Source organism: Psammomys obesus, unplaced genomic scaffold, assembly GCF_907164565.1.
Source record: "Psammomys obesus unplaced genomic scaffold, mPsaObe1.curated_primary_1811, whole genome shotgun sequence".
Classification (NCBI taxonomy): Eukaryota; Metazoa; Chordata; class Mammalia; order Rodentia; family Muridae; genus Psammomys; species Psammomys obesus.
Window position 1 is genome coordinate 10,074,353 of NW_026590767.1, and position 17,179 is coordinate 10,091,531.

General features: G+C 51.9%; 2 protein-coding genes across 5 annotated transcripts in view; both read left to right on the forward strand.

Annotated features, from left to right (window-relative positions):
* Jakmip3 (Janus kinase and microtubule interacting protein 3) overlaps window positions 1-3,628 on the forward strand; it is a 75,838-nt gene extending 72,210 nt beyond the window's left edge. For all 4 annotated transcript variants that reach the window (XM_055608887.1, XM_055608882.1, XM_055608881.1 and 1 more), the window contains one exon: window positions 1,327-3,628. The gene's annotated coding sequence lies outside the window, so the exon portion shown is untranslated. The remainder of the gene's footprint in view (window positions 1-1,326) is intronic.
* Window positions 3,629-5,715: 2,087 nt separating this feature from the next.
* The window catches only part of Dpysl4 (dihydropyrimidinase like 4), a 15,758-nt gene continuing 4,294 nt past the window's right edge, over window positions 5,716-17,179 (forward strand). Inside the window, exons 1-10 of the mRNA XM_055608868.1 lie at window positions 5,716-5,831; window positions 9,248-9,336; window positions 9,950-10,134; window positions 11,740-11,904; window positions 13,396-13,457; window positions 13,557-13,637; window positions 14,149-14,217; window positions 14,610-14,730; window positions 15,971-16,127; window positions 16,545-16,686. Coding sequence (XP_055464843.1) covers window positions 5,793-5,831; window positions 9,248-9,336; window positions 9,950-10,134; window positions 11,740-11,904; window positions 13,396-13,457; window positions 13,557-13,637; window positions 14,149-14,217; window positions 14,610-14,730; window positions 15,971-16,127; window positions 16,545-16,686 — 1,110 coding nt within the window. The 5' untranslated portion in view covers window positions 5,716-5,792. The remainder of the gene's footprint in view (window positions 5,832-9,247; window positions 9,337-9,949; window positions 10,135-11,739; window positions 11,905-13,395; window positions 13,458-13,556; window positions 13,638-14,148; window positions 14,218-14,609; window positions 14,731-15,970; window positions 16,128-16,544; window positions 16,687-17,179) is intronic.

The window sequence follows — 17,179 nt, forward strand, 5'->3', positions numbered from 1 at the left end:
GATGAATGGAGTGTGTGAGCAATGCATGCATGGCAGCTACTGGCTCACAACAGTGATGGAAGGAATGAATTACCCCAGGCAATCGAATGCCTTTTTCTCCCTTCAGCTTAGGAAGTGACTATTTTGGGTTCTGCACATTATTTTGAATGGATTTTGCTTCTTGTCGTGTGTGTAGTTCATTCTCTGGAAAGTTGATCACATACTTCATTGAGTCAGTGGAGTGGAGGGCTGATGGGTATGTGATAAGGGCCTTGGGTGGAAGGGTTGGAGAATAGATCATCAGGGCCCAAGCCTCATCAGCGTGAAGTGTCACTGTGGGCACTCCTCCCCACTTAGAGCTTTGACTTTCCACCTGAAAAGTAAAAGGCCTATAACAGAAAGAGCCCCCTTCTCTTGTTCTAAAGATAGATGTTTCTGTGACAGCTTATTTAGAAGTGAATCAGGTTAAAGGTAGGTAATAATGTCTTATTACACTGACAGCGCTGATTCCAACTAAATGTGTGCAGAAGTTAGCATAGGCGTAATGTGACATTAATTCTTTTAAAAAACATTTAACCCTTTATCATTTTTTAAAAAAATTTATGCGTATGGGTGTCTATCTTGTGCATCTGTGAACAACATGCATACTGTGCCAGCGGAGGCCAGAACGGGGGGCTGGATCCTGTGGAACTGGAGTTACTTTAGCCATCACGGGGTTTCTAGAAATCAAATCTTGGCCCTCTTGAAGAGCAGCCAGACGTTTAAGCACTGAGCCATTTCTCCAGCTCCTACGTTTTTACTCTATGTGAGCTAACATCTTCTTAGGTAGATGTTGGTGTCTGTGGTCCTGGGTCTTCCCCCACCTCTACGGTGGGGGCCAATCAGGGTGAAAGAGACCTTAGCAGCTTCTTCGGTATTTAGAAACATTAAAATTTAAAATTTGTGAAGGTGATAAGAGAAAGAAGCTATCAGAGGCCCTTTTTTTTTTTTTTTTTAAGCTCAGAGAAGAAGAGGAAATTGAGAAGAAATTGGCAACCTCCAGGGACCACTGAGGAAGGTTCAGATAAATTCTACAAGGAGTATAGACCAATGTGTGTGACTGTGCAGTCCCCTGGGAGGAGGTCTGCTCAGCTGGAGGCTCCAGATGTGCTATTAGCGCAGCACCGGAGTTGCCAGCACAGCTATATTGGGACACTGTTGCCTACATGAGGAGCCAAGTCTGGCTGTAGCCCTCATTCTCTTCGCTCCTCCCAATCCTGCCCTTTGTGTACTGCCTCACATCATGAACACTCTTGTGTGTGTCTCGAGTATGTTACACTAACGCCCTGTTTCTACTCTTCATTTCAGAGAGAAAACAGCACAGCCCTGAAGACGGTTCAAATGAGATTTCCATGATTCTGGATGGTTCATCCACAGTCCGGGAAAGTCTTCCTTTGTGCGGGCCAGACTGCGTCCCTATTTGGAGGTGGTTCTTTTGTCCTCATCACATCCTTGCTAGTCTAAGGTTGCCTCCCTCTGTGCTGAAATTAGGAAGGGGTGTGTGTCCGTGTGTGTTCATGTGTGTGCTTGCTCAATGAGAGAACTCAGTGCGTGGATTAGAACCCTTTCAAAGCACCTACAAGTTGATCACCGTATAGTGATGTATACGGCCGGGTGTCATCATTACCTTCAGCATTGTCTGTTACGAAGCCCAGCAGCCAGGGGGAAGAATGAGAGCATTGTCTGAAAGTATTAGGTTCATTTTGTATTTGTGTCAGGAGAAATGTTCCGCCGTGGTGCAGATGACCAAGTAGTTATGAACCCCTAGGTCAAAGTCAGAGGAAAGCTTACAGGATTGGACACACAGGCCTTTTTCTTCAGTGGCTACAGGATTTCTTCTGGGAAATGCACGAAGGGCACTTGGTCCTTCCTATTGTCATTTGTGTGCAGTCATCAGTTCTCTAGCTGAGCCTGACGCTGGGTTTGGTCTGAAATAGTCAGTCCTCAGTGCAAGTTTTTCTGATTTAAAGGACTTCTTTCTCTTGGCTCATTTGCCGTACTCGGCACTGATTGACAATAGTAGCCAGTATTAGCAATGCTGCCACAGATCTGTAGGGGAGGTAAACCATTGGGTCAGAAACCTATGGACTGTGCCATACAAGCATCTAGAAGTGGTCTCAGTTCCATACTGCTCCCTGCCTACCAGCACTCCTGGACCAGCTCCAAGTGGACTTTCCGGAGAACAGTAGCTGATTAGGAACAAAAGTTGCACCGGAACCTCAACCCCACCTCACGTCCCTCTGGGTGGGTTGGATCATGGCTCTGCATGTTCTGTGCGTGTCTGAAATACTTCTATTACCCCCTGACACTCTAAATGACAGGTCTGGGGACTTTGTTTGCTTACTGTTTCAAAGAAAAAGTACACAAGAAGGAGACACATGTGAATAAGTACCACTGCTCACGAAGCCGTCATTGGTTATATGTAAAGTACATGTACATAGAAAGAAAAATGGCTCAATGAATGTTGGATAATAGCCCATGAACCAAACTGCATTATTCCTGAGAGCACATGTTTAGCTGGAAGGCTGCTCTTCTCTTTAGATCTCATTGTTTTCATCCATATGTCATAAGCACCTTCATGTCACCTAATCCCCAAATTCAGGTCTGAACTTTGGGACAATGTGGTATAAACGTGAGCCTCTGTTACCGGTTCTTGCTGCCAACGAGCATCTGAAGAGCTCAAGCATTTCAAAAGTCAGGTGCATTTTCTAAATCCCAGACTGAGTCTTTTATCCCAAATGCTGGGTTGGATGGGATTCTCTTGCTGCTAACTCCTACAATGGGACATCTGTGTGCAATGGCACTGCCTTGATGAAGCAACGAGATGGACCCTGACACAGACCCCAGGAACTCAAATGTGTCACTGAGGTGTGGGCCCGGCCTCGTGTTGCATTAAGTTGTTAGCCCGCTCACCCTGTGTGCATGACAGAACAGCATTCGGTATTTTCATTTGTCTAAACTAGAGACCCACGTGAAGTTAAACCGCAGAGTCCTTTGTGAACGGCCATGTGGTGTCTGCTTTGTTTCCATGGTCTAGCGTTCTGTTGCTGAAGGCCCATGGCTGTGACTTAAGTCTCTGCCCTCGCAGACTCTGTAGCCTTCAGGAAACCTGAGTGCCTTACACGGCTTATAAACACCAACTGGGAGTCAGGAGGGAGAGTGAAGGGTGGCTATGAGGCAGTGATAGCTGATCAGCTCCCGCCATCACTCCCCATTGAACCCATAAGGTGGGTTGTGTGTTATAACACAGTGATGGATTTAAGTTTAGGCTCAGGAAAATCATATTGTGAATATATGTATCAAAGCATATATTTATTGTAACTTTTCTAAAAAGCTTTATTGTAAACTTATGCAAAAAGGAGCAGAACTTGGCTTCTCGTGGCAAAGTGCCAGGCAGTGTTTGTGTTCAATGAAGCAATTCTTAACACACCCCTCTAAACACGTAACCTTTCCGTTCAGTGCTAACCAGTATTCCCAGGCTTAAACTAGGTTTGTATGGTGGTCAGTTATAAATTTTACACCTATTTTTGTATTGTGGTTCCTATAATATATACCAGAGAATTTTTACTTATTTGTAAATTATTGTACAGTTTTAATAAAACTCATTTTAAATCCTAGCTCAAGGTGTCTCCAGGAGTGTTATTAACGTGTGAATTTATTATCTATATTAGCCACTTCTGCCTTCATCATTTGGCCAGCAATGCCTCTTTTCCATGCAATAGATGAAATTTGGACCTTGCGCCCACTAGGGAGGGAAGCACACACCTCATCTCTGGATGAAGCTGCAGCCTCATTCAGGGACACGGGAGGTTGTTGGAAGGACAGCCCTTCAGTCAGAGGACTGGCAGTCGCTAGCTGAGGGTGGCTACCTGAGAGGTCTCTTCCAGGGACTTCATCCAGCATGTAGCATGGAGAAGAAGTCAAGTAGCTCAGGAAAGGAAAAAAAGAAAAAAAAAAAAACACTTGGCATCTTAATAAGAACAGTTGGATGTATCTACTGTAGAAACTCTCACACTGCCACTGAGGAGCTGAAGTTTTACGTGTGTATGTAGGGAAGTGGGAGTCCAGGGCATGTAGGAAGGAAGGTGATGGCCCTGGCTCACTGGCAGGCCCACGGTCCCCCAGTAGAGTGTCACAGAAACTTACTGTCCTGGCATGTGCTCTAAAGGAGCTGGCTGAGTGGTTAATCTGAAGATGGGGGTCTTTTGCTTAAAACCCATCATTGTAGACTCCACAATGATTGTCTTTTAACCTGCTGGGGTTGGGGCTGTGTCTGAGAGCACCCCTGGCTTGTCTCATCCTAAACCCATGTCCTTGGCTCTAGACTAGGCTGCTCTTGCAGGTCCTTAGACTTTCTTCTTGCATCGGGCCCAGCATGGGCTCTCCCACGGCAGCTGGAATAGAATAGACATTTACAGCTCTCACCCTGCCTCCTGAAAGTGGAGCGGAAGTTGTGTTCTGAGGGTAAGCCACCAGGGCTCACCAGGACAGTTGGTGCCTCTGGTCTGGCCCTCTGTTCAGAACCCTCTGCTCATGGGCAGCATCAGCTCAGAAAGGCTTATGTGGGTTCCATGGGGAGGATTTGGGGGAGGGGAGCCTGTGAGGTTGCAGCACAGTTGCAACTGTCCTGTGTACAGACCTCACGACAGGGGTTAGGGTCACCTGGCTGCAAATCTCCCACTCCCACCGTGATGGTGTCGCAGCCCTAACCTGTCTGTTAAACCTCTGGCTGGGCTCAAGCTTGGCAGCTGTCTTCTGCTGCGTGGAGGACGCCTTGGAAAATAAGATCTTTCCACTTTCCTCTTCGTGCACTTGGCAGCCTACAGAGGTCCCCAGGTCTGTGAGCCACACCAGAACTTACAGGTCCCCTGGGAGAGCCAGGCAGAAGTGATCTAGCCAATGCAACCTGTCCCTGGGGCCTGCCTAATGAAGGCTGTCCCCAGCCTGCAGGCCCCAGCTGGTAGAGGAAGCAGGACCCAGGCTGGGGACCTGGTAGCCCAGAACCTAGGAGTGTGTGGGCCAGGTATCCACTCTACCTGGATTTCTCTACCCTGAGCCTCCACCTCGTTCCTCCCTAGCTGTCCCAGTCCAGCCCTTTCATCTCACTATTTTTTGGCTGTTTCTGGCACTCCAGCTTGTCCTACTCCAGACTGGTTTGGCCTGCCAACGGTCTAGCCTAGGCATCCTCACTCCCTAGTCCTACTGTCAAGCCAGGCCAGGCTCTTGCTCTCCAACCTGGAGCCATTCCTTGAGGATGTCTGGATTTTGCCAGAGATGCTAGGCTAGATTCTGGCTCCTGCAGCGCCTCTTCCCAGAGGCAAGAATTAGTTTTGAACCCTGGAGTCTAGGGTGCGTTGGGCCACCACAAAACAAGAGTAGGTAGGGACACGCACCTCTCCTGTTCTTCCCGAGTGCAAACTTCATACACGTTGGTCCTGACGAGTCGCAACCCATCCCTGTCCACTCAGCACAGGCGGACCAGGGTGTAATGATCCCAGTCTCTAAGGTGCTCTTGGGGAAGAAAGGGAGGGAAGAGGAAAGGGAAGGGAGAGAAGGAGATGAGGAGAGAGGCTAGCAAGCACAAACGAGAGGGGGAGGAGGGGCCCGGATGCAAATGAAGGTCGGTGGGCGGGGCCCGGATGCAAATAAGCTTATCTGAGCCCAGCGCCGGACTAGCTCACACTCTGAGTCCTTTAGCTCCGCGCGAGTCTCCGCCGGCGCGTCCACGCCCGCTCAGCACCTACCGGGGACTTCCAGAACGCCCGCGGATCAGGATGTCTTTCCAAGGCAAGAAGAGCATTCCCCGGATCACGGTGAGTCGGGCCCTCGCCCCCGCTGCCTCTGACGCTCCTTGCCCAGGGCGGGAGTGGCTTACACGCTCAGTGGACGACCCTCCCGGCCCTGTCCCTGAGTCCCACACCTGCTCCAGTTCCGGCCAGGCGCCAGTCTTTCCTCCCTTCTCCTTCGCGCTCCGCCAGCAGAGGAGAGAGCTCTCCAGGCCGCGAGGAACCCTTTGCAGGCAGCGCACAGGCCCGGGGCCCGCCAGCGTTCCGGACTCCGGTGATCCGCTTGAAGAGGCCGGGTGCGCGAACGGCCTGCTACCCAGAGCGTAGGTGGCCAGCCTCCTGCTGGGTCTGGCGTGAGGCTGATGGGGTTCAAGTGGACATTACCTGGAGTTCTGTCTCCAGGGCGGTCGGCGGACGCAGCCTTTGTTGGGCCCCCAGCCTCAAGGCACTCGGATGTCCGGTGCTGTTCCCAGAGCAGCCCGTGGGCTGCCCATCCCCTGGATGCGCTGCTTCTGTGTCTCCAACGCTTTGTCCGAGACAAAGCGATTTAGCCCTGGCTACTAGATCTGGTGCCCCTGGAGGCCCCGAGCCCCTGCAGGAAGCTGGGTTCGGAGACTCCACGGGAGGTGAGTGCCAACTGACCACTCAGACCAGCATCCCTGCAGAACAGAACAGACCTCTCCAACACAGACATACATAAAGTAGGAGGTCAGTGTGTCCACCCGGACAGCCAGGAAACAAAGCCTTCCCACTGGGGCTGCCGGAAGCCTGGGAGGAAGAGAGGGTGGCTCCTGGGATTAGCTGGACAAGGTCCGGGAGCTCCAGGGGTCTCAAAAAGGCTCTGGACTTGTTCTCGCCACAAGAGCTCTGGAGTCTAGTTAGGCTGCTGGGGGAGGTCAGCTCCATAGCCTTCTGGGGGGAGTGCTCTCCTTTAGAAAAAACTCAAAGAGGAAGGAGCCTCTTCTCCCGGGACCAGAATTAGTTCCTGCCTCTTGACCTGAGAAGGAAGTCTCATCAGCCAGCTGGCAGTGATAGAGATGGTGGCAGGCTCCTGCCCAGTCAGGCAGTGTTGATGAAGAGGGCGGGGGCTCATCGGAACTCCCATTCATCTAAATGGGACCTATCACAGCTTTGCTTGTCTCCCCAAACCGGGAGACGACCCCAGAATGCAAATTCTGGTGCCTGAAAACAGGAGTCTAGATAGGGACTCCAGAATTCAAGATTTTTGGCTCAGAGATTCCTCCTAAGGGCTGAGTTTTCCTGAGAATGGCTGGACCAAAGGGGGAAAAGAGGGGTGTAGTCCAGAGTGGCAGCCCTGCAGAATGGGTGGCTGTAGTAGGGCTATGTAGAACACATAGACACTGGTGCTCGGTGGGGCCCATTAGTGAGCACGTTTGGAAGTTTGGAGAGAGACTTGCTAAGTGATCTGATGCCATGCTAGGTATGGTCAACAAACTATTTCTGTGGTGGCCCAAATGGTAAGCCCATTCAGCGTTATGGCCACACCATGTCTTGCTCTAATTGAGGGCTCCAGCACAGGCTGGTTTCATGGACATGAATGAACCTAAGAACTTCATCTGTAGACGTTGGATGTGGATTTCACAACATGTTTGCAAGTCATTCTTTTTATTTTTTGTCCCCAGCCCCCAATATAAAGCTTAAACATCATTTGTGATTCTGGCCTGTACAGGCAGAGGGCCGGGTGATGTAGGTTAGGGCGTAGTCGCCAGGCCTTTGGAAGGCTGCGTGGTAGTGGTAGAACAGGAGAACCCTGCGAATTCAGCCCAGCGCTTGGCTGTTGGTCAAAACAGTGAACTATGCAAAGTGCTCTCCATCAATGTGGGCTGTTAGATCCGGCTTGCCACACTCTCAGCTGGTTCTCCTGGCTTCCGACTGATTTTGTAACAGAGATGAAGCTGGCCTGGAGGCCTGGCCCGGCTGCCACATGGGCCATAGGAGCTTGGGGCATGTGGCCAGGCTTCCTTGCTCAGTGCAGAATGTCTTCCCTGGCTAGTTCACAGGGAGAGTTGTGGCTCACAATGGGTAGGAAGGGGACAGCAGCTTGTCTACCCTCTCACAGGTGGTTCTGCACCTGCCCCTCCTTTTCTTGTGTGTCTCCATGGTTCTCTACCAAAGCGAGGCATCGATTCCGAGGTCTATGTGGAGTTCCATCTGCACTTTCCACTTTCTGCCTGACTCCTCCCTCATGTTGGGTCTTAGAAGTGTCTGTCTCGAGGGAGCTAAGCACTGGAATCAATCAGTTTGATCCCCTGCCTCATTTTGCTGAGGTTAGCCCACAGGGAGCTGCCCTTACCCCAAAACCCCTTCTTCACCCTCTTGAATGTTTTCACACTTCATCAGAGCCATTGCCACCCAATTTCCCCCATCCTTCATGCCCATCAACTTCCAGACCCCATCAAATCTGTTTTCTCATGCTCATGTCCGTAAACACTGGCCAAGAGTCTCTCGTATTCCCTGAACAACCCATGAAGCCACCCAAGCAGCAGTCCTGCTTCCCTTTTCCATATCATGATCCGCTTTCCTTCTGCCAGCCCAGGTGATCTCCATCAGTCAGAACTGGTCAAACGCTTGTGGGCCCCCCGTGTCATCCTGTGGACTCCAAAACCCGTGTGTCCCAACTCACCCAGCGCTGATGCCTGCTCTTCCCTTGGCTTTCCCATTGTAGCTCCCATGTTCTTCTGAGGCCTAACACCAACCCAAGCTCTTTCCTGCCCCAGGACCTTCATATAGCTGCTTCCTAGCCTGGAACAGTCCCCCACTGCTGCCCCTCCACACTGGTCCCATCCAGTCCTAGTTCCCCAGAAAAGCGCTTGTGATGTGGAAGGCAGCCTGAGTTCCTCTCACCCTAGCTTTGTGCTCTTCTGTCTGTTTCAGTTTGATGACCTGCACCTTGGTGGAGAACAGTAGAGACATACTTCCTGCATCTTTTTGCCCCTAGGCTGTAACCTCTAAATTCAAGACTAAGATGTGTGGCTTCTGCTCTGCGCCCTCCCCTGGTGGCACCATCATGGGCCTGTAGCCTTCTGGTGTAACAGCCCAGCTCTGTTATTGCCCTTTGTCAGTACAGGTAGGAGGGGAGCAGCCAGGTGCCCTTTCAGAACATGAGGTCGCCAGCTCTTCCCTCAGGTCAAATCTTTTTTCCTGATGGTCAGAAGGAAGGTTTGGATGTAGCAGTTGCCTCACCATACTTTTGCCAACACAGCTTTGCCCTAGTGTCCCCACTCAGGCCCCTGCCTTCAGCTGAACAGTTGGTGCTTGGGCCATTCTGGACAGTGCTTTGAGCACCCTATTTGGGAGTACTGTAAACAAACCTCTGAGCTGGTTCTTGTGGCTACAAAATGTGTGTCAAAATATCAGGGGGAAGACAGTCCTAGTAGTTTAGGCCATCTTGGTCAGCGTCCAATGTTTTGTCTCTCTGTCAGAGTGACCGCCTCCTCATCAAAGGCGGGAAGATTGTGAATGACGACCAGTCCTTTCATGCTGATGTGTATGTGGAAGATGGTCTGATCAAGTGAGTGTCTACTAAGAGGTACTTACACATATGCCCATGTGCGGATGTTGGGCACCTGGTGCTAGGGTATCTGCTTTGGGCTGAAAACTGTGCAAATGCTTTCCCACCCTCCCCCAAACCCTATCCCGGGAACAGTCCTTGAGGCATGATTGTTCTGCCGGATAATCATAAGGCCTTGAGAAACGCAATGCTTCTAGCATTGTATCTTTGTGTTATCACAGCATTTGGTGCAAGTCTGGGCTCCTGGAGATGAGTCGTAAATACTGATTCGTTCACTCCTCTGCTTTATGTACCAAGGAGCTCCAGTACTGGCCGGTAGACAGCACACAGGGGCTCCAGTTATGGTCAGTAGACAGCAACCAGGGGCTCCAGTGGGGGCCAGGAGGAAAGCCATATTGACTGGCGTAGTGCTGGGCCCTCTTCACTGCCCTCCTGAGACAGTGTGAGTTTTACTCTCTGGCATCTGAGTAAGCAGGTAGCCATCTGGCCTGCTTTTTTTCTCACGGGCAGGATTCCAAGGCCTCGCTTCTTAGAGCCACTGCCCTTAGAGCTCTCTATGAATAGTGATGACTCTTTTTGTTTGTTTGTTTGTTTGTTTGTTTGTTGCTTTCAGACAAATTGGAGAAAATCTCATCGTCCCCGGGGGCATCAAAACCATCGATGCCCATGGCCTGATGGTCCTGCCTGGAGGAGTTGACGTCCACACCCGGCTGCAGATGCCTGTGCTGGGCATGACCCCGGCTGATGATTTCTGTCAGGGCACCAAGGCGGCCCTAGCAGGCGGGACGACTATGATATGTGAGTGCGTGGGCAGCTTGCCAGGCAGTCAAGCAGCCTTGAATAAGTACAGTGGCCCCCGCTTCTTTGTGTTACCATGACACTTAGTACAAGGCTGGGATCCTGTAGATGCTGAGGCATGCTGGGACAGTGCACAGCCCATTTCCTGATTGCACGGGGTGGTTTGTTTTCTCAGTCCTGTTTCTCTGTTATATCTGCATCGAAACATGCTGGGCACACCCCTCCCATCCCTGCTTCCCTTTCTGGGCCAGTTGCCTCGGCTAGCTCTGGGATGCTGATGAGCTCTGGCTGAAGAGACGTGTGTCCACTTACTCCTTCCAGAGCATTGGCAGCTAGCCAGGAACTGGGATTTGGAAATTCCAATGCTCTGGATGGACCAAAAGAATTGTGGTGTTTGGGCCCGAATTCTGCCTTTAAAGTCTGTTTGTAGTACATTCTCACCTGTATTAAGACTTGAGGCTGTGCCTTTCCGGGACAGGACATTTACACTGCCGTGTTTGAGCGCTCTCTGTGCATATCTCTGAATCTGGTCTCGATATTACGGCCACACATACTCATGCCATTTGCCTTCAAGGGTCTGAGATAAAGGATTTACCACCTAAGTTTCTTTGTGCACCCAGCACACAGTACTTCTGTACTGCTTGCTATACTGCTGCCAGCGAGTACAGTTCTGGAGACTCCGGGCACGTCACAACACTCGGCCATTGCTATAACCACAGTTTGATTTGGGTCACTCTGTCACAGGCCGAAGGAAAGGTAGCAGCAGTCTCAAGCGCACGTGCTGGCCACTTGGGTCAGCTCAGCCACACTGTTCATATCACCTATTGATGAGGTGTCTCTAGAAACACAAATGGCACATATATACGGCAGAAGCATAGGCTGTGGAGTGCGTGAGCCCTGGTGGTCTGGCTGGTGATTTGCCTTATGGGCATCTGCTTTCTAAAACACAGCCAGGGACAGCATGGTCACTGTTTCTCTGAGAAGACCAATTTCAGGATGTGCTCATGACTTAGGACCTCCTAGCCCAGCGTGATGCACAAACGGCGCAGGGAGTGTGGCATGGCAGTGAGGCAGCCGCTGGTTCCTGAGGTGCGCCATTTTGTTTGGTAGCTCTCTCCTGAGCTCTCTCCAGGCACATCCCAGGATTGCCCAGTGAGCAGTGTTTGGGCCTCGGAATGGGAAGGAGTGATTTTGGTCTTCTCTGGGGGCTTGTGGAGTTAGCAAGGCCATCAAAACTGACTCAGTGGGGTAAATTTTCTAGAAGCATGCATGTCCACAGGGCTAGAGCCTGTGGACAGCTGAAAACCCTGGTTGTCACTGCTCTTCCCCGGGGAAGGAGCCCAGGTTTGCTGAAGTGGTGTGGTTTGAACTCAGGCTTCTCTCTTAGTGCTCTACTCAGAGAGGCTGGAGGGATGTGACAGAAGATACCTCTGAGCTGACTGGAAGGAACAGGGCAGGTAGCAAGACAGGAACCCCCTCTGAGGTGTCTTCCTCCATCCCACTCTGGTCTCCAGAATGTGAAACCAACCCCCCACCCCCTTGGAGACAATAATGGGACACCTTGGCCAGGCTGAGGAGCCTGGCTAAACGTGCTGCTCCCCACAGTGGACCACGTGTTTCCCGATGCTGGTGTGAGCCTGCTGGCGGCCTACGAGCAGTGGCGGGAGCGAGCGGACAGTACGGCCTGCTGTGACTACTCCCTCCATGTGGACATTCCGCGCTGGCATGAGAGCACCAAAGAGGAGCTGGAGGCCCTCGTCAGGGACAAAGGTGAGCAGCGGTGAGGTGCTGTGGTACCGGGGGATCGTTGCGCCTGCGGGCAGACGAGGCGTCCCTTCTAGACACCCTGCGATTTGCCGGAGCCCGCTAGCCTGATCTGAAGGTGGGGGTTTGGGAATTGAGTTGGAGAAGAAATCACCCAAAGTCATTTCTGCTTTCAAAGACACTGGGCTAGGAGGTCCTATGCCATGAGCACATCCTGAAATTGTGGTCTTCTCAGAGAAACAGTGACCATGCTGTCCCTGGCTGTGTTTTAGAAAGCAGATGCCCATATGGCAAAGAAGCAGCCACATTCCCCATTACTTGGGTCTTAAGAGGATGTTTTAAACTCTCTATTGAAACTGACACTCCTATAAGTAAGATTAGCTCCATTCTACACAAAGTCCTAAGGCTGAAACCACACCAGGGTTTATTAGTGAACAACAACAACAACAACAAAAATTATTGTACTGGATGCCTGTCTTCAGTAGTTCCAAGTGGTATCAGGTTAGCAGAGCCGAGACACTGGACTTCACAATTGTCTGCTATGGCCACTACTAGGCCATAGAATGAGAATCCCCACACTGGTGCCCTTGGAAGCATAGGGCCCCACACCTCCTCCACTTAGGTGTAGCAGAGTCTGCTCTCCAGCCATTAGATTCCTTGCAGCCTCATGTCTCTGAGCCAGGTGCCACAGGGCTCTCTTTCCCTGTCACGATTGCCTCCTAATCAGAAATTGACATGAGGCATCCCATGAAAGTCATCACCTGGGAGGATGGCACAAGATGACATAGTTTTTGTCGCCCCAGGGCATCACATTATTAGTTTCTATCCAGCAAGGAGACAGGGCCCTGGTCTGGGTGGGTTTAGGGCTGCCTTCAGGCCTCAGTGGAACTTCACTGCCCTGGGAGGTGGGCAGATACTGGCTGTTCAGTTGGGAAGGCTCAACCTTGCTCCTGATTGGACCTCAATATTGGGGGCACTAGCCCCTCACCCCACTTCCTCCTACGTGTCTGTCTGAGGTCCCAGCCCTGAGACTCGCCCGCCCCTCTCAGAGTGTCACGAAGGTGCACTGTGAGCTGTGGTATGGGAAAGTAGGACTCAGAACCTGTAGGCAGGTGACATGTCAGATGGCCCAAGAGAGGTTCCCCCAGTTTGCCAGGCCTGGCTGCTTTTCCTGAAGAGAGCAGAAGAGGCTTGGGCAGCATGCCCATTACACTGCTCTGTGGCTTGCAGGAGTAGAGTTCTGCCTGACAGGAGGTGGTGATAGTAGGTACATTCCTACCTGTGTGCCTACTGAGTGAACAAAGAGTCCTGAACTCGGGGTACTGCGCGGCAGTGAGGGAGTGGCTGGGGCATAGCTAATTCTGTCCATGTGACCTGATTTGTTGATGGGGAAGGTCTACCTGCAGGATGCTATGCTGGGAGTGCAGTTCTGTGGAAGAATGTCTCTGTCTCTGGGCTCCTCTACCGGTGCCTGATCCCCTCAAGCCTCTCTTCCAGGTGTGAACTCCTTCCTGGTCTTCATGGCATACAAGGACAGGTGCCAGTGTACTGATGGTCAGGTGAGACCAATTTCAGAGGGAATGAACAAGTGGGGTGTCTTGAGCGGTTGCTGGAGAGACAACCCAGCAAACACGGGGCTCTGTTTGCCTTCTTCACAGATGTATGAAATCTTCAGCCTCATCCGGGACCTGGGAGCCTTGGCCCAGGTGCACGCTGAAAATGGGGACATCGTGGAGGAGGTGTGAGAGGCTCTGCTACCCACAGGGCTGGCTGGGTGGGTCAAGCTGATGCCTAGAGTGTAGGCCCCAGTGGGCAGACAAAGCTGGGTGGGCAATATGAGAGCTGTGACCCTTGGATGGGAGCAAGATTTCTAAGGAGAGAGGGAATGTTAAGTCAAAGGTCAAACAGCCTGTGGATTAGGGAGTCTTAAAGAACATTGAAATCACAACATAGGATTTTCCGTGATGGTCACAGATCTTGCCAAAGTACTGTAGCCAGTCGCTTGGGAGAATGCAGTGTGACACCCAGGGTCAGGAGCAGGGCAGGGGGTGGCTGCCTGTCAAGAGCCTGCACCTTGGGCCAGCCTTCCCCAAGTCCACTCTGCTATGAGTTCTTTGTGGCTGTTCTGTTCCGGGAGATCCAGGAGCTCAGGACTATGCTCAAGGTATGGGGCTTGCCAGCCAGCCACCTCACGTCCAGGGCTTGGGATCCTTAGGGCTGGAGCAAAGCATCCTATTGGTCCTTTATTAGGAACAGAAGCGCCTGCTGGAACAAGGCATCACTGGTCCTGAGGGCCACGTTCTCAGCCACCCTGAAGAGGTAAGTCTGTCCTGCTGAAAATACCATCCCTCCCCCGCTTGCCCCCCCACCCTGGCGCTGGGCCACGTTGGCCCTACAATGTGGCCTGAGCAGCACTCTGCCTGTGCTGACCTCATTTGGGGGCTTAATGCAATGACCCTCTGCCTACCCCAAATCCATCTCAACCACTTGTCATTGCACAGCCCTTACCCGGGGCAAGAAGGCAGTGCACTTGGACCCTGAGAACTGTGTGTCAACCCAGATTCCAAACACTGAGGTCTCAGCCAGACCCTTACTCCAGTGCCTACAATCTTGTATGTGATCTTTGGCTGTCCCAGAACCCAGAACCCACCTGGTCATGAAGTCTCAGGGTTTATTGTGTTCTGATTGTCCTCTCCCTTCACTGTCTTCAGATAGAGGCCGAGGCTGTGTACAGAGCTGTCACCATTGCCAAGCAGGCCAATTGCCCACTCTACATTACCAAGGTGATGAGCAAGGGTGCGGCTGACATGGTCGCCCAAGCCAAGCGCAGGGGTGAGTGCCAGCACTGGCTTCCCATATGTTCCTAGACTCCCAGGGCTCTGCTGACAATTGAGGACCTTCCAGGTGGTAAGGATGGAAGACCCAGTGGAAAAGTAGGCCTCTTCATGGGGCACCTACTTATGCTAGCCAAAGGAATAAAAGCTCAAGGGATGCTTAGGAGCCCTGTGTCCCTCTGAGGGATGGGGCTGGACCCCACTCTTCAGCCTTGTTAGAGTAATAACTGCCTGCTAGGGGTTCTTAGCAAGCTGGGGCCCTGTGTTTCTGTTCCCAGGGGATGCAAGGGCAGAATTCTGATTATGAGAGGGGCTGTTAGTTTTACAGGATGGCTCACCTTCATATTTGCTACATGTTCAGGAGCTGGGGTACACATTCTGGAGCCTGGGGGCTCCGTGCCTAGAGGCAGACACCTATGCCCTGGCAGGTTCATAGCTGTAATTGGTAGGGGCTAGACTGTGTGTGATTCCAGAAAGGCTGTGAGCTCAGAGAGCCTGAGAAGGCCTAGTAGTTACCAGGGCACTGGAGAGGGTCAGGACTGGGGCACAGGACCATGGTCACGCATAAAAGAAGCAGCAGGTTCAAAAACAAGAGATGATCTAGCATCCGTTTTCCCACTCAGTCTCATAGTAAGACCTCATTTCTTAGCCCTGCCTCAAGACCACGGAGTCCCTGGAGTGGAAGTGCATGCTTGCAGGGACAAGTTTTCTTCCCAAAGATTGGCACAGAAGCCCACCATGTTTGCGAGGGAGAGGATCAGTATTGTTGCCAGCACAGGTTAAGCAGGGCCTCTGGGCTCACCCAGAAGCTTCACCCCTACTCCCAAGAAGCAGCAGGACCAGGTCCCCCTCCAATTCTGAGCCTGATGCGTTCCGATTCACTTATAGGAACAGCGTCAGCCTAGTTCAGAGCTCTGGCACAATGTCTCTCTGGGTCTGAACTGACAGGCTTAATTGGTCAAGTCCTACTCTGTGGCCCAGCTGGAGTACCCAGCAGCCCGACCTCTAGCGGAGGTTGTGGGTATGGAAAGGATCACTTTCTTGGCCGCCCTAACCTCCCAAAGAACCACCCCACAGGGCCGATGACTAGCCAGGGTCCCCACAAAAGAGGACAAGCTTTTCCTAGCCATGAAAGCCAGGACAGAGAGGTGACAGTAGCAGTGTGAGACATGTGTTGTGCTCAGGCTCCTCGTAGGTGCAGGCTGGTGGAGTCCTGCCATAAGCCTTGCTCTCTTTAGGGGTGGTCGTCTTTGGGGAACCGATTACCGCCAGCCTGGGCACTGATGGCTCACACTACTGGAGCAAGAACTGGGCCAAGGCTGCGGCCTTCGTCACGTCGCCCCCTATCAACCCGGACCCTACCACTGCAGACCACCTCACCTCCCTGCTGTCCAGGTAAGCAGGCACCCCAACAAAGTTTTGGTTAGCCCGCGGCCTCCAAGGCTGTGCTTCCTCCAGACGCTCTCCAGAGGAATCCCAGATTTCCACAGGAAAGCCAGCTGAGGAAGAACAGGGCTCTGCGGTTCCAACTGGTGTTTCCCTACCCCTATGCCCTGCTCTTGGCCCCTCATGACATTCATTCATTCATTCATTCATTCATTCATTCATTCATTCATTCATTCATGTGAACACTTAACACATTCATGTGTTCATGCCCTCCATTCTGGGCCCACATTGTCCACTCTCTTCCTTCTTAAGTACCAGCTCAGATCTCTCCCATAGCCTTGGCTGTCTGCCTAAGAGGCTGGAGCCAGCTGTGGCCAGTTCAGGAGGGCCATCCCCTGGCCCACTCTGACTCTGGCTTATTCTCAGCGGGGACCTCCAGGTGACAGGCAGCGCACACTGCACCTTCACTACTGCCCAGAAGGCTGTTGGCAAAGATAACTTCACACTGATCCCAGAGGGCATCAACGGTATAGAAGAGCGCATGTCTGTGGTCTGGGAGAAATGTGTGGTAAGTCTAGGCCTGGGGACATGGGGGTGAGGCAAAGGCTGTCTGTCAGCAGCATGCTGCAGGGGGACCCCAGCACCAGAAGTGCGAGAGAGAGCACACAGCCTTTTCCCTCTAAGCCTTAGCTTAGCAGTCCACGGCACCTAGACGTGCTCCTCCTCCGGATAAGACTGTCACATTTATGGATTCCCCACCACGGAGATTAATGTCTTGTCCATCACCCTGCATACCATAAATAGGTAATTATTACATGTTAATGAAGAACTTAAATTTTTAAAAAGAATTCATTTATAGCCAGGCAAAGTGTGCAGGCCTGTAGTCCCAGCACTCTGGAAGCTAAGGCAGGAATATTTGGAGTTTAAAGTCAGCCTGAGCTACACAGCAGAATCTTGTTGGAAGGGAGGGAGAGAGGGAGGGAGGGAGGGAGGGAGGGAGGGAAGAAGGCCGGTAGGAAGGAAGGAAGGAAGGAAGGAAGGAAGGAAGGAAGGAAGGAAGG